This window comes from Mesoplodon mirus, assembly GCF_964341445.2.
Source record: "Mesoplodon mirus genome assembly, chromosome: 17".
NCBI classification, from domain to species: domain Eukaryota; kingdom Metazoa; phylum Chordata; class Mammalia; order Artiodactyla; family Ziphiidae; genus Mesoplodon; species Mesoplodon mirus.
The window spans coordinates 68916126-68936901 of record NC_138993.1 but is presented as its reverse complement, the minus strand read 5'-3'; the positions used below and the strand labels follow the sequence as shown (position 1 = coordinate 68936901).

The 20776-nt window shown below is 39.7% G+C and overlaps 1 protein-coding gene across 1 annotated transcript in view; it reads left to right on the top strand.

The window, feature by feature from the left end:
* The window catches only part of NALCN (sodium leak channel, non-selective), a 261887-nt gene that overhangs the window by 162425 nt on the left and 78686 nt on the right, over nt 1-20776 (top strand). Inside the window, exons 16-17 of the mRNA XM_082602462.1 lie at nt 14603-14739; nt 16067-16205. Coding sequence (XP_082458588.1) covers nt 14603-14739; nt 16067-16205 — 276 coding nt within the window. The remainder of the gene's footprint in view (nt 1-14602; nt 14740-16066; nt 16206-20776) is intronic.

Sequence of the window (20776 nt, the reverse complement as noted above, 5' to 3'; positions counted from 1 at the left end):
CTTCTGCAGTGTCTTGCGGTCATTGAATTGCAAACAGGCTCGTTGGTAGCTGCGTTCAGACATGTTTCAGGAGTGAGGTAGTGAATGTTCTCCTCTGTGTGCCCATACACGCAACATGAGGTGGTGTCATTGCCTTGATTCCCTTGGGACTCAGCTTTCACGCAGTCCATCTGTTCTTTGTTCTGAGAAGCCCATGTACTTGTCTATTCCACCCAAAACGTTTCTGCTATCTGCTTGTTCATTCAATTCCTTCAGTCTTTGAGTCCCTACTGTGTGCAAAACACTGGGCCAGGCATTAAGGAGATGAGAATAAACAGTTAAATTTTCTGCTCTCATGGAGCTTAGGGTCTAATGGAGGAGTTGGACATCAATCAAATAATCAGAGCAGTGAATAAATATTTATAACGTGAGATGAACTTTCTGCAGAAAAGAACAGCATTTGAGTGAGGAGTTAATAGAAGACCTTGACCCAGATGGGGGTCAGGGAAGTGGCGAAGGAGAAAGAGACACTTGGGCTGAGTTATGAAGGAGGGGCAGCCGTGAACTTCATGGGGGGTGTTGATAGGGAAAGGGAGAGGAGAGCCTTCCAGAGAGAAGGAAACATGTTCAGCATGACCCCAGAAAGAAGTGGTGTAAAGTGAGTATAGAAAAGTAAGTGGGGCATAGACCATGCAGCACCTTGAGAAACTTTTCCCTTGGGGACTTCCCTGGCGGTCCAGTGGTTAAGACTCTACACTTCCAATGCAAGGGCATGGGTTCAATCCCTGGTCAGGGAACTAAGATGCCATGTGGCATGGCCAAAAAGAAAAGAACTTTTCCCTTTGCCCCCAGAACCATAGGAAGCCACTGAAGGCTTTTACGATGGGAGGCAGTGTGAATGGGAGAGCTGTTTGGGAAGCAAAATCAGCAGGGACTGGGTGAATGTTTAGATTTAAGGACATAAATGAGAGTCTCAAGGATGAGTCCTGGTTTCAGGTTCATCTCCTTGGATGGATGATGATACCATTCACAGAACCGAGAAACATTAGCACAGAACTTTATTTGTGGGAAAAGATCATCACTCAGTCTTGGATGTGTTGAGTTTGTGATGGGTTTGAGACTCAGCAGAGACACCTAATACTTGGTTGCATGTGTGGGTCTAGAGTCTACGAGCAAGGGCTGGCTGGCTAGAGATACAAATATGGACGTTCCGTATCATTCTCAGTTGTTTATCCAGTGCCTGCCATGTGCCAGGCACTGTTCTAGGCCTAAGGGGTAAGTCAGCAAAAAAAAACAGACAGAAATGTCTGCCCTCTTTGATTCTTCAGTCCTAGTGACGCTCTCTCTACTAGTGGAAGTTGTAAATCTGGATGAGATTGTATAGGGTGGAAGGAAAAGAGATCCCGCAGCCTTAAGGAAAAATAATGATGCTGGTGCTGAATGATGCTGGTGCTTTGCCTTAGGGAAACACAAATAATCCATCTTTGTTTTTGTCCCGTGTAAATGTTTGTTCTGTTACAAATAATCAACACTTTTTCTGTCTCAAGTTCAACCTCCCAATGGGAGAAGAATCTGATTGGTCCAGCAAGTCAACATCATTCCTTTTAGGCTGGAATTTTGTATCTCTGCCTCTCAATGCTGGTCGGCCATACAGAAAGCCATCAGCTTTGAACAGGGTACATCCTGACCAAACCACAAAGTGGGCTCCCCTGAAATGTGGCTGGTTTCCTAAGACAGTCCTTTCTTCTCCCAACTCTCCACGCTGGCCTCTGCTCTGGAGGAGCTAGACCCCAAAGAAGGAGATGTGAAAAGACCAGGTCCCCTTCCCAGTTCTAGAAAGGAAGTCATACTTGTGGGGCTGGGGTGGGGCAGGGGAGCAAGGCTTGAATCACATATGAGACCGGATTGCCCTGGACTGATGTTTTTATAACCAAAGGTGGCCAGAAAGCTATGGAACTTATTAAGAAGGGCAACCAGTCTTTTTCTTTATTCATAACTGAAGGTTGATGGTTTCCTTGTCGGCCTTTCCTTACATTCTACCCGCTGTCCTTGCTCAGTAAGGGTCACCGTGGGAGATGGGGCACGGCTGGCATCCTCACTCACAGCCACATGACGATGGAATATTTTTTACTCTGATATTAAAAGAATGACTTAGATTATTACTAAGAAATGAGAAATGTATACGTACGTTATTTTATTTGATGTTATCCCTCTTTCCATGTTGTTTTGCATAAAATATGTTAATGTGAATTTTCATAGTGCATCTAATAAGCCCTTTGCCCTCATAGTATGCAAAATTGAACAACAGACAATCTACCACAGGCATACTCAGGAATGATACTTGGAAAATGCATGATGGTTGCCTGAGAAGGAATTACTTAAGAGGACAGAGCATGGGTGGGAGTTCAAGACCCCAGTGTGGAGACTCCAGTACAAAATATGTGTCTTCCAAACCTCCAATTTACAGTGTGGGATTTATTTTATAGTAAATACCATCACTGACACTAGTTATCTGTAAACTAAGGTGGAACAAATAAAGAAATTTATGGAGATAATGAGAGCCAGATTTCACACAGTCAGAGAAAGAAGTTACAGATAAGCAAAGAGGAGATGCCAGAATGAACCCTCTGGCAACTGGAATAGGAGTATCAGTATGAACTCAGTTATTGTAAGATAGATAGATACATAGATGCATAAATAGATATATAGATACATAGATACATCAGTAGATATATAGACATAGATACGTAGATAGATACATGGATACAAGGGTGGATACATATATACAGCTCTGTGGTTACATAAGATACAAACATAGTAAGTAGATACTAAATATAGATATGTGTGTATACAAGGGCTCATATACATACATATATTTCCTAGGTCTTTCCTCTGGGTGAGCCTAGAAGCAGTGACATGCCAGTAACATCAAGAAAACCCAGTCCTAAAATTTTCATTTCTAAAAACCATTCTCCAATAAAACAAATCAACATTCTTTGGAGAAGTGGCTGATTCTAGAGTTGAGGCAGGGAAAACACAAGATGAGACTTAAGTATAATATTTTGTGGAGATAGAAAGTAAGGAAGAGCTTAAAACACACACACACACACACACACACACACACACACACAAGGGTGTCAAGACGTGACAGTGAAATAGAATGTGGAATCCTGGATGGGATTCTGAAACAGAAAAAAAGACATTCCTGCAAAATCCAGGGAATTCCAAAGCAGCTCTGCATTTTGGTTCAAAGCATTTGACCAAGGTTAATTTTTTGGTTTTGATCAATGTCCTATGGTTATGTAAGATACTAACATACGAAAAAGCTGGGTCAAGGGTGTACAGGAACTCTCTGTACTATCTTTGCAACTATTATGTACATTTAAAATTATTTCAAAACAAAGAGGGTTTTTTTTTAACAGGCTAAGAATTTTCTATGGTAAATTCTAATAACACTATATATAGACATAAATTGGCTGCTCTGTTGCCCTGTTCAAAGATTCATATGTTTGTGAAGCTTTATACCATAGATATGTTGTATAGAATTTATAGTCAGTTACGATTTTTTTTTATCTTATAAAGTTGGAAGCATAGACTTCATCAGGAACAAAATGGTTTTTTATGGTTTTGTTTCTGATAGAAAATCTGATATGGCTTGTCATTTCCCTTCATCTTAGTAATATAATTCATCTGAAATTGGAAGAGTCATTTGTGCTGGTTCATATGGCTGATTCCACATTGTAAAGAGCCTAAGGAAAGGGTAACCAAGTGATGAGAAATACCACAAATCGGTCACTTTAGCCTGTTCGTGGGACACCCTTGATGCTGCCTTTTTTTGTTCTTCATCTCGTCACCATTGTGTTATCCTTGTCTCTTGTGTATAAACATCCAGTGAGGCATGGGGCCACAGAGAGTCCTGCCCTTAATTAAAAATTGTCAGCTTAGTAGGGGAGAGATACACAGAATTAAGGAGTTATAGTGCAAAGCCCTGAGCACTAGGGTCGAAGACCCAGGGAGCCTGGGGGAAGACGTGCCTAGCTCAGGTTGGAGCCAGGGCGAGAAGATATGTCTAAAAATAATGAATCAAATTTTATTAGGAAAGTGGGAAAATGCATTCCATATAAAAGAAATAGCAGGTGCAAAATTGCAGAAGTAAAAACACATCTATTGCTTAAAAACGCTGTTTTGGTGAAACAGTATACAGCAGTGTTGAGAAGCTGAAGTTCTGGAATCTGAAAGATGGTGGTCAAATCCCAGTGCTTACCACTTCTAGCTGTGCAACCCCAGGCAGCAGATTTGAGCTCCTTGGACCTCAGTTTCCTCATCTATAACATAATGGAGCTAATTATGGTACCTACATCAGGGGGCTATTTTGAGGATTAAATAGTGTTAGAAAATGAGGCAATGAACAAAGCGTTCAGCAGAGAGTATCTGCACACGTTTGCTACTTGAAGTACCAATTGTTATTCTGAGAAATCATCCTAGAAGAGATGGTTTTTGAAGGAAGTATTGTAATTAACCAAGTGTGGAAGGAAACTGTGTTGCAGGCAGGGGGACGGTATGTTCAAAGGCACAAATGGGACTCTGTGGGAGGGACACACAAACCAATATGGTTAGAGTATAAAAGGCAAGGCACGAGGGGATACTTTAAGCCATGCTGAGTAGAACTTATTCTACACGTAAGTGACCATCCTTGAATTACTTTAAGGCCCAGGAACAAGGCGGTGTTTCTTTCTTAGGTGTTCTTTAAGGTAGATTTAAAGGGACAGGACTAAGATGGAAACCCAGTTGGGAGGGTTTAAGGAGTAATAGTGAGTCCAAGTGCCACTGGACTCAGCAGCCTGGGACCACTGAGGTGGTGGGAGAGACCTGGGGCCCGAGAGGGAGTGGACGAGGGGAAGTTAGTGCCTAGGAGTCGCGTAGATGGTAAGCAAGCTTCAAGAAGCAAGTTTGAAAAGGGAGGGAGAATAAGGAAGGACACAAGGTGAGGAGAAAGGTTTGCCTTTCTCTATTTTCATTTTCATTTTTTAAACCAAGAATCGTGAGAAAATAAATCAATCATCGTAGCGAAGGGCAAGAAATTGGAGCGAGTGGGAAAGGGTGAGGTGGCCCCAGGCTAGAGAGAGGAGGGGTCGACAGCGCGCATGCGGCATCCTCTCCATTTAGCCCCCTCACTGAGATGAGACCATTTTCACGTGGAGCCAGCAGTTGCTGTGGCTCAGTGATAGCTTTGATTTTTATAGCACATTTCCCTTGAGTAATTCAAATTACAGGCACACCATCTCTCTTAAATATCTGGCATTTATATAAAAGAGTGAAGATCCTCATTTTTCATTTGAGAACACTGAAATCCAAAGCAGTTAAGGGATTATAAAATGTAACAAAAATTTAAATGTACGTCTTCTTACTTGTTTACTGATGCACTGTGCTATCTCCTGTGTTTTCTAAAGCAAAACAGGGACGACAATTATGTGAGTGCACAACAATGTATATTCTGAATTCCCTATGGTCTGGCCTTTTTTTTTTTTCCTATTACTTACTGAATATTCATCTCATAACAAGAACCAAACATCTAGTTTACATGGAACTCTAATATAATTTCATTTGAAGTGGAGCAAAAAATGCATTTTTTGTCATAATAAACATGTTTCTATGACTCAGTAAATTCCCTAATGGAAACAACCGTGTCTCGGTTGAATAACGCAAGACAGATACGATGTACAACAGAGGTGTTTGGACCTAGAGGAAAAAACATGCAAAAGCAAACTGTACTCGTTACTATCTCAAGGAAACCGTTCATTCCATTAGTGGGATTTTAAGGGACAATAATGTAAAGAAAAACAACCGTTCAACATCATTTGGTATTCTGGTTTTTTAATAGTTTTCTTTCTTTTACTGTCTTGTTAACAGTTTCTGCTAGCTTAGGTTTGTTGCAAATAGTACCTACATTACTGCACAAAAAATGTCCTTCTGCAGGACATTGAAAGCCCGTAAGATCTTAGGTTCAGTGTTGTAACAAGAGCATGAAAGTGAACATTTCCTGTAGAGCTTAGGGACGTCAGAAGATGGTGTAAATGCATCTGTGCTGCTGGCCTCCCAAACCAGGAGGCAAAGAACAGCCACTTAATTCCCAGCTCCTCCAAAAACACCTCCTCTCCCCACTTCTTTGGGGTCAGGCTATAAGGGGGATGTGGAAGAGGAAATGCCACTGATCAGCTGAAGTTATGAAATTACCTTGAACATTTTGGGGTGCCATCTGTCACAAATAAATGTAGCTTTTATGGCCCAGATGCACACCAAGAAATGAGCCCTCCAATTTACATCCAGAAAACTGCAATTTGAAGTTGGAAGGTACAGGGTTTATTGAAGATTTTTGTAAAAGAAGGAAAAAGCAGTGACTTAAGCACTTTTTTTTTCTCCTTTTTGATCCTGCTGCCCTGACCCTGACCCTAACTAACAGCCTGACACTGACCCTAACTAATGACCTGACGACTTCAACACTTTTTAAAGGAAACAGTTTTAAAGTACAAAGTATTGCTATCTCACATGCAATTATGTAGCTAAGGGACATTTGCACAGAGGAAGAAGGAAAGGTTCTCCCCTCCAAGAAACTCTCTATTGAATTCGATAGGCTAGTGAGAAGTATCCCTTATACATATTTGTATGTGAAGGTTTTATAGTAACATAGAGATATTAACAAAAACCAGCATGTTTGATCATTACTCCAGATAGGTCATCTGCAGCTCGGGTTGTAGAATCACAGGTGCAAAATAGCAAGGGAAACTTCCTTGAAAAATAGTAGTTTATGCTTTAGAAAGAGTCTCCATTCTGAATTACTGAGTCATGTACAGATCTAGAAAAACCAGCAAAAGCCATCATGCAAAGAAGCAAAGATATGGGACTTCCCTGGTGGCACAGTGGTTAAGAATCCGCCTGCCAATGCAGGGGACACGGGTTAGATCCCTGGTCCAGGAAGATCCCACATGCCACAGAGCAACTAAGCCTGTGCGCCACAACTACTGAGCCTGCATACCACAACTACTGAAGCCCGCGCTCCTAGAGCCTGTGCTCCGCAACTAGAGAAACCACTGCAGTGAGAAGCCCGCACACGGCAACGAAGAGTAGCCCCTGCTCGCCGCAGCTAGAGAAAGCCAGCACGCAGCAACGAAGACCCAACGCAGCCAAAAAAAAATAAAAACAAAAAACCAAAAGAAGCAAAGAGAATTCAGCCTTAATTGACTCAGATAACACTGAGGAACTCCCTTCTCCGGGTGAAACGGGATGTGGTCCTTTTTCATACGTGGAGGAGTCAAAAACCACTCTTCAGTTACATTAACCCACAGATGTCTGCACATTTTCCAAGCCAGAATGGACTAGATTTTCAAATGAGAATCTTTCCCAAGTCTGAATGCTTTTTAAATTGTTTTCTTTTAGAAAATTACACCAAAAATTACCAAAAAAATTTATTTAAGGTAATCCTTCAATTCAGTTATTCGTTGCAGCATTCAGAACGGAACTGAAACTGAATAATGCTTGAATATTTTAACAGAAGAAAGCCCAGGCTGAAATATGGCAGATTTAAGCACTGAGGCAGAACGGGGTATGTGTCGTGCAGACCAATTACTCCCAACTCTCTTGAGAAGCACAAGTAAAGGAAAAGCCTTTCAGCCACCCAATGTGTAATGATATCTCAGCAAGACAGATGCTGAGCCATAGAATAGCACTGAGCTGAGATGATTTATATTTTAAAGCTCAAGGTTTGAAATTTTTTCCTTTGATTCTAATTTCCTTTTTGCAAATTTTTTTTTAAACCATGTGAGTCAGTTGCAAAGCTATCATCTGATCTATATGCTACAGCCAGACTTCACGCTCAGTTGAAGCCTTTATAACCTCCTTCCTTCGGACTGTTCTTTACATTAGGTTTTTCAATAAAGAGAATAAAATCTTGGGATTATCTGTGCTACTTTTCTTCCACTCAAGAATCATAACCTTTGAAATAATTTTTAAGTGGAAATTTACGATTACAATTACTATATGTTAGAAGGTCAGCTTTTGTGATACAGTATAATGATCTTAAATTATTATCCAGTATATCCAGTATAATCCATGTTTTCCCTCACTTGCATCAAAGTAAATTTAATCTTGGAAAATCTGTGCTTACATGCAGAAAGGGAAAGAATTTGGATAAAAGCTAGAATACCATTTTATCCCATATTAAAGAAACTTTATAGTGGCTTCAAAATACCATGAAGTGCTTCCGTTTATCCTGGCTTCCTGATCCCCCTCCACTGCTCAGCCCCTCGACACACACACGCTCTCTAATCCCATCTTGCGCTTTCTTCTTTTCTTCTCTTTTTGTAGCTCAGTCATGATCATGGGCTGGGGAATAAGCAATGGTGAAGGTTATGGAGGTTACTAGCAGTGAAGTAAGAATTAAATGATTGTGCTCAAATGCATCATCTGCCCTTAAAAAAAAAAGAAAACTTTTTACTAAACTATAATATACTTATAGAAAGAGGCATTTTGCTGAATTTTTACAAACTGAACCCCCTGCCCAGTGCCCAGCTCAAGAAATAGTGACTGTACCTTAGAAGCCCCTCCCCGTACACCTGTCCAGTCAGCATGCTTCCCCCTCACCCCAGGGTAAACGCTCTCCTGGGACCAAGCAGATAGACTAGTGCTGCCTATGTTTTAACTTTATATAAATGGAACCATTCAGCCCGTACTCTTTTGTTTTGTCTGGCTTCCTTTACTCACTATTCTATTGGGAAATTCACCCAAGTTTTGTGCTTGGTTGTTGTTCGTTGACTCAGATGTTTCAATGGACCACAATTTGCTTTTCCATTCAGGGGCTGAGGGGCACTTGAAGAGTTTAAGTTTGGGACTCTTACAGGTGACACTGCTGTGGGCTTGGGAGGGTGTAGCTGTGCTGGGCGTGCACACGTGTCCAGGAGGTTAACGCCCAGGAGAGGATTTGCCCGGCTGATGAGCGTGTGTATGTTCATCCCTCATCGATGCTGCTTTTCTGGGAACAAGCGAAAGAGCACTGGGGTTCAGAAAGAAGCCCCTTCCCACGGGTGGAAGATTCATGTCAGTGCCTCAGCAGTGAAAGTGGACGTATCTGCCATTCCAGCAGCCACTCACCTTTCTCTATTTTAATTGCCCCATTTGGCACATCTACGGGGCAGCAATGCCTGATAGTCAAGAGGATGGATTGCAGGATCCTGAAGAACCTTCTGAGCCATCTAAAGAGCTTCTCACCTGCTCTTTGCAGTTTTACGGTGCAATGATCAACTCATGCTGAGTTCAGATCCATTTGGTCACAAACAGTTATTATATTTCTACTCTCTAAAAGGTGCAATAAAAGTAAATTAAAAGTGGAATCTTGCCCTTAAGGAGCTTACAAGCTTCGGGGAGTATAACTCTAATACAAGTTAGAATGAGATGAGTTCCATTTGAAAAACATATAGGCATGGGGATTATTTTTTAATACTGGTAACCTACACCTGTTAAACATTATGTTCTAGGGTAGTTGATTCAATGTTACAAAATATTACGTGTAAACTTATTCTAAACATTCGTCTGTTCATCAGTGGCAGACATACGTTCAGGTTAAATGTCACAGAGTATAATTTTATTCTATTCTGTGAATCTAGGGACACCGATACTTCACACCAACAGATTTATTCAATTGGGAAACAGATGTTTTCTGCTTGTCTCTCCATCCTTTAGAATATACCTCAAATCCTTTCTTTTATTTCCCAGTTATCTGCTGGAGAGTTTAGTTCTGCCATCTGATCTGTATAATTACTTATTCCACAAATATTTGTTTAACTTACGTTGTGTCAAATATTGTGGCGGGCCCCGGATACAGAATAGTGAAAAATTCCCACACGATCCCTGTCCTCCAAGAGATTACAGTCTCAGGAAGAACAGATATAGAGTTCAAGTCATACACTGTAAGTTCAAACAATGCTCTGTGTAGTGGGTTTCCTAGTGTCCCCCCAAAATCGATGTCCACCAGAAACCTCAGAATGGGACCTTATTTGGAAATTAGATTTTCGCAAATGTCATCAGTTAAGGTCATACTGCTTCAGGGCAAGCCCTGATTTCAATGATTGGTGTCTTTGTAAGAGAAAGGAGAGGGAGATTCAGACAGAGAGACAGAGAAACACACAGGGAAGAGGGCTAAGCAATGACAGAGACCAAGGAACAACAAAGACTGCTGAGAAGCTGAGAAGAGTGAAGGAAGGATTTTTCCCTAGCGCTTTCAGAGAGAACGTGGCGTTGCTGGTACCCTGATTTAGCACTTCTGGCCTCCAGAACACTGAGAGAATCAATTTTTGTGTTTTAAGCTAATGATCTTATAATGATTTGTTAACAATAGTCCTAGGAACCTAGTACAGTGAGTGTTAGGTTGAACCGTAAGAAATTGCCCATTTTGACTGCTTTGACCTACACAAACATGGCGGCTTCATTTGGTTCAACCCAATGTGCTGTGAGCTTGTGAGAGGAAGACCTTGTTGATGAGAGGAAGCTTCTCGGAGAGATTTCTAGTGGAACTGAAATCAGAAAAGCAAGTGGAAGCTCATGAAGAACAAGAGAGAAAGGGGAGGAGAGGAGCTCCCAGCAGAGGGACCAAGGCGACAAAGGCCCTGGGGCAGAGGCCTGGACACTTGTGAAGAGCTGACGGGAACATGGTGTGGGCACAGGGCCAGGCGAGGCTGGACAGGTAGGGACAGGTAACACAGAATTGGGTGTTAAAACCTAAAGGTTGACGGTTTTGCTCAAGAGCAGTGGACCCCCACTGAAGGGTCTAAGCCCAAAAGTGAGAAGATTACTATGACCCAGATGCGGGATAGATTTGAAGGAGCCGAACCAGATGAGGAGACCGTGGGAGGGAGGACATGAGCCAGGGGGTGTCTCTGACCAGGGAAGCAGGGTGGGGATCCAGAGAATGGGCCAGCTGAGCAGTTTTTAGGAAAGAGCTCCGTGTTTCTGTTTTGATGGCATTGTCCTGATTAATATACCATCTGCCCTTGGGTCTCTTTGAAGACATTTAATTCTCATAAAATATACATACCAGTCCCGGCAGGCCTACAGCCCCAGCGTTGACTCACAGAATCATGTGTAGCAATTCCACTGCCCAAGAAGTCTCTGGAAGGAGAAGCGGCACCTCCTTCTTTTTTTTCTAATTTCTCTCTTTGCTTCTCACCTTGTGTTCACCTCACTTTGTTTATATCTCAGCTAGAATAGCTATTACATTTTATTGTCATTATCTGTTTATATAACTATCTATCCATTATAATGTGGGTTCCGTGAGGGCAAATACTGTGCCTCAGTTATTTTTATATCCCCAGAACCTAGCACGGAACCTGCTAAGTCCTGGCCTGTGGGATTTGATTTATAAGTGACTGCATCGGTGTATCAATAAATGAGTCAGCAGACGCATGAATTAAATACTTCATTTATGCTCTGTCTTCTCAGCCTGTCTTTGGCCCTTTATAATTGCCTTTCTCTTTGGTCTGACAACATATTAACTGCTTTTTTTTCCCGCGTGTGCTCTACTTACCACTACAAATATTTTTCTATTAGTTGTGGCAATAAACTTTTGGAAAAGAAGTCTCTTCCTCATGAATCTCTTTATATGTGGAGCCATTTTTCTAATTGCCTGCATCTCCTGGAAATGCTCACAGTTTTTGTTCTGTGCCTTTGGGAGCTAATTCTTTATCACCGTTGTCTTCGTAACCATCAAATTATTGAGAATGTGCCGTGGTCAGTGTTCCTCTCAGGGGGAGAGGGGAGGAAGGTGGTGAACAGTGGTGGCCCCTTCCCTAAATGAGATACCACCAAAGACAGAAAGTCAAAGATGACTCACAAAGCTATATAAGATATACAAATGGCTAAGGTAAATGTTCATATTATATAAAACCAAAATGTAAGAACATTTTCTATAGTGGAGTAAGAAAAAAAGGCAAGTTTCCTGAACTAGGAATCAGGACGTAGAATCTCACTGTGGGCTCACAACCAGTTGGACAACTGAGCCATATATCGTATTGAACTTGGGATGTTGCCCCAAAATGCTCATGTTCTCTCTAGCCATTATGAATATCCCCACATGGTAGGAGGGAAGAGCTACCACCTCTCTTCTCATTATAAAAGCTTCCTTGGCCTCTCATGCTCACCTTTCCACAAATCCAGGACAGATTGTCATTATAAAGTAAAAGCATAAGAAATAGAGACACAGATGTAGAGAACAAATGTATGGATACCGGGCGTGGGGGAAGAGGGGGGATGAATTGGGAGATTGGGATTGACATGTATACACGACAATATATAAAATAGATAACTAATGAGAACAGACTGTATAGCACAGGGAACTCTACTCAATGCTCTATGGTGATCTAAATGGGAAGAAAATCTGAAAAAGAGGAGATATATGTTTACGTATAACTGATTCACTTTGCTGTACAGCAGAAACTAACACAGTGTTGTAAAACAGCTATACTCCAATAAAAATTAATTTAAAAAAATAAAGTAAAAGCATATACCCCCTTGTCATGATATTTAGGGGATATTTTGTCATGCTGTAATAGAGATGCGTTGACCAGTCCCAAGAATAATAAATATTTAAAGTTTTGTATTTAACTAAAATAACATTGGTTATTTTAATATTTTAAAATATTTAAAAATATTATTTTAATAAAATAAGCTAATGTACTTTATGCCTCAAGTAAGTCTTTAAAGATATATATCATTATCTCTATAAATTGCAACTTTCTGATAACTAATGAGGTAATCATGGAACTAATGCTATGGAAATATCTTTAATATGTTTTCTCATAATATATGCTAATATATGTTAATTTTAAGTAATTTGAGCAAACCAGAGAAAACTAATTTCATAATTATGCTTCTTTACCCCTAGAAATAACCACTATTACAAGTTGGAATATATCCTTCCAGATTTGTTATATATAAATGATGAGGTCTCATAATATGTACTCTTTTATATTATCTATTTTTTAAGGACATATACACACACACATACACACACACAGATTATAAGATTTATAAGATTTAAGATTTATAGATCTATGTCATCCATTATAAGAGCTTCATAGAGTCTTTTTGCATGAATGTACCATAATTTATTTTGCCAGTCCTTACTGGGGATAAGTGTTTAGTTTATTAGTTTATTTCTAATTTTTTTAATATTACTGACAGAGTAGCATTGAACTGCCATGTACTTTTTTTTTTTAAGATTTTTTTTATGTGGACCATTTTTAAAGTCTTTATTGAATTTGTTACAATATTGCTTTTGTTTTATGTCTTGGGTTTTTGGCCACGAGGCATGTGGGATCTCAGCTCCCTGACCAGGGATTGAACCCATACCGCCTGCTTTGGAAGGCAAAGTCTTAACCACTGGATTGCCAGGGAAGTCCCTGCCATGTATTTATGTCTTTGCCCGTTTGTTCAAATATTTCCTTAAAGTCTCAAAAATGATATTGCCTGATCAAAGTAGACACATCTTTAACATTTTAAAACATATTATCACATTGCCTTCTGAAAAAGTTGTACCATTTTATATTTAACAAAAATTCCCATTTCCCCATAACCTCACATTTTTTAGCTTTTGATAATCTGATATGCAAAAGTAATAATTTTATTTGTGTGTTTATAGTACCTGTAAGTATTTGTGTTTGAGCATCTTTTCATTAATTTTGAAGCAGTTGTATAATTTTGTGAATTTGTCTTTTCCAAAATTAGTTTGTGAACACTTTTTATAAATCAAGAAATATATATCCAATATTTTTCAAAAAAAAAAACAAAACATATACCCCATTGTGGGTAAGAAGCTGGTACCTTTTGAAACGTGCTTCCATAACCCCACCAAGAAAGACTGCCTGAACTAAAGTACTCTTTGACCTCTTAGCTCAGCATTTGTGATGTAAAGCCTCAGCTTCTGTGAAACTTAAACTGTAAAAATATAAAAACAAACTTATAGAAATAAATAAACAAACAAATAAATAATAAAACCATTTGCTTGTCAATTCCCAGATATTTCATGGCACGTAATTGAATAATTCCCAAGCATCTTTACAACTACATAGAGAACTTTTGCTTTATGTACCAAATGTGTTGTTTCTAGTTGAGCTATTCTTTCATGAATCTGCTAGGCTAAATGATCGATTTCTTTGACATTTTCCCCCTTTCAAATATCACCACTTAGGATTTTCATTTCTTTTTTCATTCTTTTGATTTCTAATTCTAACACACATATTTATAAAACACTTTGGTGTTTAAATATGTTAGTGATAATTAGTCAATGATAAAAAATTTGGTATGGAAAGGGGATTATGTTTGGGAATAAAATAACATATATTTTTCTTCTAATTTTTTTTCTGGTTTAGTTTTTTGTTTAGCTTTCTTTTTGTTTTCCCTGTGCTCAGACTTTGAACACTCAGAATAAGGCAGGAGACCAAGATATACTTGGTAGGGCTTTACTGCCATCTACCGTTTCTTCATGTAATAACTCATTGTTCCTTTGATTCAAAAATTTTGATAGACTGTGACTTATATTACTATAGATTCCCCCCTTCTTTCTATTTTTTTTCTTTAGTTAAAGCAAAGTGAAGCAAACGCAGACACCAAAGAAAAGCTCCCTTTGCGACTTCGAATCTTTGAAAAATTTCCAAACAGACCGCAAATGGTGAAAATCTCAAAGCTTCCTTCAGATTTTACAGTTCCTAAAATCAGGTATTAAAGTATTTCTTTAATTGTATATCTCAAATACACTGTAAAACATTCATCTTAACTCTGATTCAGCCCTTTGAAACTCATGTGGGTGTGGTTTCTTTCTATTTTTAAGTTGTTATCCATACTGCTACTCTGTCTTCCTCTGTTTTAAAACCGTTGACCCCTTTAAGCAGTACATCCAGAGCAGAGTCAAGTGTGTTAGCCTGGGCAAGAAGGCTGCTGACCGCTGCTTTGCCCTGAGATGGCCCCTCAGGGATTTGACTTCACAGGTAACTGGCACAGGTGGTCCAGCTTACAAAGATGCACGTAGACATTGGCCTCTGACCCTCAACCATGTAAGGATAAAATTGCCTCTGAGGCCCTTTTATTTTCAAGGAAATGGAGAAACTGCCACTGGCCAGGTTTCCAGACTACTGTGACAGCGTTTGTTTAGAATGCCATGTCTGGGTGCAATATAATTTGTCTTCCATTTTTTAAAAGAAGAACCATGGCATTTTGCACTCATACTAATATGATTTTCTACTACTTTGCCCTCAAGTTAAGCAATTGCATTGAAGATGCTTCAAAATGCTTATTTTTAATAAATAAAGGAAATTCTTCCAGTTATAGCTCAAAAATTACAAACAGAACCAGAATAATATCAAATATGACATTTTTTATGTAACTAGTTTTAAAACAATTCTATGGGGAGGTTATAAAAGCATGAGACTGGATGTGGTGCCATAATATTTAAAATTCAAATCAAAATATATTTGCAATTCTGATTTTTTAAAAAAACAAAATTTAAAATGTGAAAAATATGACATATATAAAAGAGCCGTAAATTAGATTCAAGATTAGTGATTATTGAAAAGATGTTATTTGAATTCTCCCCATGCTTTAAAGATCAGATGAAGTAAGTTTCTTTTGAGTTATTTTGAGTCTTTAAATGTAAAATTATCTCTCAAGGATTCTTATGATAAATGAAAGTTCAGAGAGATGAACTAATTCCTCCAAATCTTAGAGGGGAAAAAAAGTATCTTATTACCACAATAGGAGTCAAAAGATACCATTAATTACTGAATATTGTTGCTTAAAAGTAATTTCAGGGACGTGAGTTTTTTAAAACAGGAATAACTGAAGATTCAGGAATTTTTTCTCTGAATTCAACATTTTGCAAATTATATGTGTAATTAAATCTAAACACCTCTTGGTGTGACACGTCCTATTTTCTGTGAACTTTTGTCACTGCTTTATCTTAGCTCAGGCAAATGCATCATTGCAAAATGCCATCCCTTGCTCCATTTCATTACTAATGCTTGACATAATGTGTCCTTCTTTTGCAAAGGGAAAGTTTCATGAAGCAGTTTATTGATCGCCAGCAACAGGACACCTGCTGCCTCTTGCGAAGCCTCCCATCCGCCTCTTCCTCATCCTGTGATCACTCCAAACGGTCTGCTATTGAGGACAAGTACATCGACCAAAAAGTAAGAATCTCTGTCTCAAATAACCAGATTTTTCTTAAGCCTGTGTGTTAGAGAAAAGAACCACGTAACTGGGTGGGGTCCTGAAATCTAATGTCTCAGGAGAATAATGAAAAAAATAATTTTAGTGGTTGAAGAAATTACTAAACCTAACATTTGTAAATTTGTTCATTTAAATTTTGCATTTCTACAGGTCAGGTTTTGAGCCATGCCACGTGGCAGCCGGGTGACTTCCAGTAGATCAAAAGCCTCCCCAAACCTGCATTTTCTCAAGTGCAGAAGGAAGGGCTCTGAGCTCTCAAGTTCAGCCCAGGTTTAATGGTGGCCTTTCTGCAGGAGACCTTACTTATTCCAGTTATTATGCCAGGGAGACTAACCAGAGCCAAGTTTCTCTAAAATTAGTCCAAATAACTGCCATTTATTGAGTTTACTAAGGCCTGTGGCAGGAATTATCTCTAGGCACATTATCTTATTCATGTTCTGATTTACCTGTGTCTTTATCATTTGAAAAGTAGATAGGGAATTTTTTTTCCCAGATTCTACAGTCAGAAAATGAAAGATCAATAGCAGAGTTTGTGAAAGAGATTACACATTAGAGTTTGTTTGCAAAAGCATCTAATTCACTTGCAAGTATTTCTCTTTGAAAGTCCTAGTTTCTATTTTAATCCTTTAAATTCTTGCCACCTTTTTTCTATGGCTTGTCATCAAATACATATTTCTCTATTATCATGTGACAATAAAATAGCATCTCCTTCATGCTCCAAGATTCTCTGTTTCTCCCCGTTCTCCAGAGATTACCCTTGTAAAGGACCTTTACTTATTCCTCTCCTCCTCCTTTTCTCCCATCTCCTCCCCAAATGAAATGAACTTCTGCCCTTTGTCACTCCCCCATTCCTTGTTTCTCTGCTGTAGTTGAGTGATTTTGTTCTTAATTATGATGATAATGATTTCCTTTGTAGTGTGTCTCTTCTCACTCAAGAATTTTCATTTATTCTTTTCTTTCAGTTATCTACAGATGTTATTCCTCTGTTTTAGAGATTCTGAGATTGTAGATGACAAGTCTGATGCCAATATCATTTTTTTTTTCCATGTGAAAGTAATTCGGTTTTTCTTTGGTGGTTGGTTGGTTTTCTGGTTTCTCTTGGGAAGCTTGTAAGACTTTCTATGTCTCCTTGGAGTGCAAAAACTTTACCAGGATATACTTTGTATGTCTTTTATCATCAGAACTGCCCAAACTGGGGAGTCTTTTCAGTTTGCCAACTAAGAATATAAGAAATTTTCATTTATTATTTGTTCAATTATTACTTTTCCATCTGCTCCTTTTTCCCCCCTACTTTTTTCTCTTATGATTGTTCTCTCTCTTTTTCTTCTGTGTTTTGAAATATTTGTTCTGCTTAATCTTTCAGGCCACTAATTTGATTTCAACTGAGATCATCCTTTGCTTTTAAAGTTTGCGTGAAAAAATCATGAAATGTGTGTGGAGAGGGGCACACACACGCAATACTGTTACCTCTCCTTAAAGACTTTCAGAAGACTGTACTCTTCTAAAAGAATTGTCACTAAACTTGTCACGTCCCTTCCCCGTAGTTACGTTCACGCAATACTGTGCACGAGGCATAGAAGCAAAAAGTTTCTATGTTAGTGGATAAGCAAGTGGGAGGATAATGGCCTGGTTTCAGACAATCATTCTGAAATTGCATTTTACACATGAGAACACAGATGGCTTATTTTCTAAATTTATTTCAAAGGCAGAACTTTAAGCCAGAGGGTGTGCAGTGAAGCCCCAGTCTGGGCTCAGGTTGCACCCAGAGCTCTCCAGGAAGAGTGCCAAGAGTCGATATCATGGAGGCCCAACACGGCAAGTCCACAACTTTCTTTTTTAAATCCAGAGTAACGATATCCCACTGGAAATACAAAATTAAAATCTTAGTCTGTGAAATCTTATTTTCTCTCTAAAAGGGAAGATGATGTCTCTCACATTTCCTGAACAGAATATTTTGAAATTGGTGAGAAAAAATAAATAAAAAGGTTCTTGGCAGGTGAGTGGGATGGGGGGGTGTCTAAGGGGACTTTTCAGCCTTCTATGTTTGTGGCTTCTTTTCATATTCTCATTTAACAGTTATTTTTAACTAACTGAAAGTAAGACAACAATTATAGCTTTGTTCTGTAATCTTACACTTGTCTCTCTCATAATCCCCTAAAATATAATGAACTAGCAAAGACATTGATCCTGGGGGCGGGATCCAAGCCCCTCAGCTCTAAAGACACTAGAACTTCTTGGCGACCGCGGGCCGTCCCCCATCTATAAAGTCAGTTGATTCAAACACACAATACATGGTCTTATACAAGGACAGTGATCAGCCATGGTTAAGGTGCCCTTCATCCCCCGTCAGGCTCATTGGCCATATGTAGATAAACTACAGTTAGAACAATATTGTTTATCTTTTTACAGCCTTCAGCATCTGGAAAGGGGCACATGGGGAACATACTTTCTCTTCATCTCAGCAGTAGCTACCCTGTTGGGCAGCAGCAAAGAAGACTTACCATGCTGCCACCCGTCCTTAAAGCTGTGACTGTCCTCTGGCTGCTAGGAAAGTAGACTTAACAGTTCCTTTCACCATCCCGTTTCCAGCTTGAGCTCCGGGCGTTCTTCATAAATACTTATGATCTGTCATCCTTGAGGGCTTTGGGGCCAGGGAAACCCAAAACAGAGAATTCCACTCAATGAATTTCAGTGGTAAGGATTTAAGGGAAGTAGGAATCGAGGAGAAAGCAGTCTGGTATCTGTATTTTTAAATATGGCAAGTCTTTTTCATTTTTCTTAAGAAACCCCAAAGCCACATAAAAACAAAAATACACAAACACACGAGAAAAATCCTGAACAGAGACCACACCACTGTTAGCTCCCCTGATAAAGTATTTTTCGGGAAGCGCTTGCAAATTTCTCTTACATCCCAGTTGCCTTTGGAAATGCGAGTCATTATCAAGTGGACAGCAAGGTCCTTCACTCTGCGTGAAGAAACTCTCGTGGCCCCCTGCAAACAGAGGCTGTTTTCCCCAAAGAGTAGTAAGAAATCAAAAGAAAAAGAGAGGCTGGCTTTTGGTGATTCTCATAATGTGAACAAAGGAGCAATGAAATAAAAGTTTTCTCTTAATGACACCGAGTCCCCAGCGACCTGGACATCACAAGTTAAGGGGAAAACCTGACAACAAAAGCCAGGAGGGGTGGAGGTGGAGTTGTTTGATTAAGCAACGTGGAAACACAAAAGCACATGTTAGGCAAGATTTTCTCAAGTAATCACCCTGGCTTTGAACAACTGTAAGGAATTCCCATGGCAACCTCACTTTGCAGAGACCATGTTTTTAAAAATAGCCCTGATTACCTTTATCACATAGTTTGAAATACCTGTCCTTCTCTGTCAGCAATGAGCAAACAAAACTGTAACACCTTTAAAGCCGCTGTGTGGTTTGCTCAGATCCTAAAGGAAAAAGACAGCAAACAGTGTGGTCCCTCTTTTCCCTTGGGGTGTCCTTCCAAACCCCACAGAAAAGGCATTCCCAAGCGCCAATTCCCACATCTCTTTCCCTTTCCACTCCCCTACACCCCCGTGGGCATCTTCAAGGGGTCCCCTTTCCTCCTGATTAAAGGATACACCTGCAGATCTTCAGAGGAGTCTTACTAGTTTCCAAGCAGAAGGGAATCGGGCAGTGGTTTTCTACTCATTTTTTCCGTCTGTAGTATTGGAATTAAACCCTCCATTCCTTAAGTGGAGTGCTTATGTAAACTGAGATGTGAACTTGGCTTTCCAGTGACACCGTTAATAAAAGCAGCTCACTCTGTCCTCAAGTGAATCATCTCATCAACGTCAAGGTTTCCACTGTGGTTGGATCTAAGGACTCTCTCTGTCTCTGACGGACCTCCCTGGTCTTTGTGCCCAGCTGTCTTGGCTGGGGAGCCACTTCTGGGGTCAGAATCTGCCGTGTCTGGGGAACATGAGGGCCCATCACAGAGTCACATCAGCATGAGACAGATGGAGAGATGAGGGCTGTCCCAGTCACCCCCTTGTATCCCCGCACTTCTCAGAACAGTAATCAGAACCCATATGATAAAGAACAGTGAGGATTTATTTCTCCAACAATAGAGCAATGTCTGCTCTCTCTCTTACCTGTCTCTTTTCTGCTAAACACATAGAAAGTTCCATAGTAAGCCTTCATAATTAATAGCTCACATGTATACAAATTGAGGAGGAAAACAAAAAAAGCAATTACTGTGTTTTGTTTACCCTTTACATTTCCATAAGTCTCCAACAGTCACTCCGTCATTCAACAAACATTTATGGAACACCTGTTATTCATCTGGCACTCTTCTGGGCTATGGGAGTTCAACAGTGAGTGAGATGTGAACTATGCCCTATAGAATCTTTTAGTCTAATGGGGAGAAACACGTGTGAATGGATGAAAGTAAAAACTATTACAGGAGCATGAGACAGAACCCCCTAAGTCCTTCCTGCAGGAGAAGGAAGACAGAGCCATAGAGAACAGATTGCTCCAAGCAGGGAGGGAAGCACATGCAA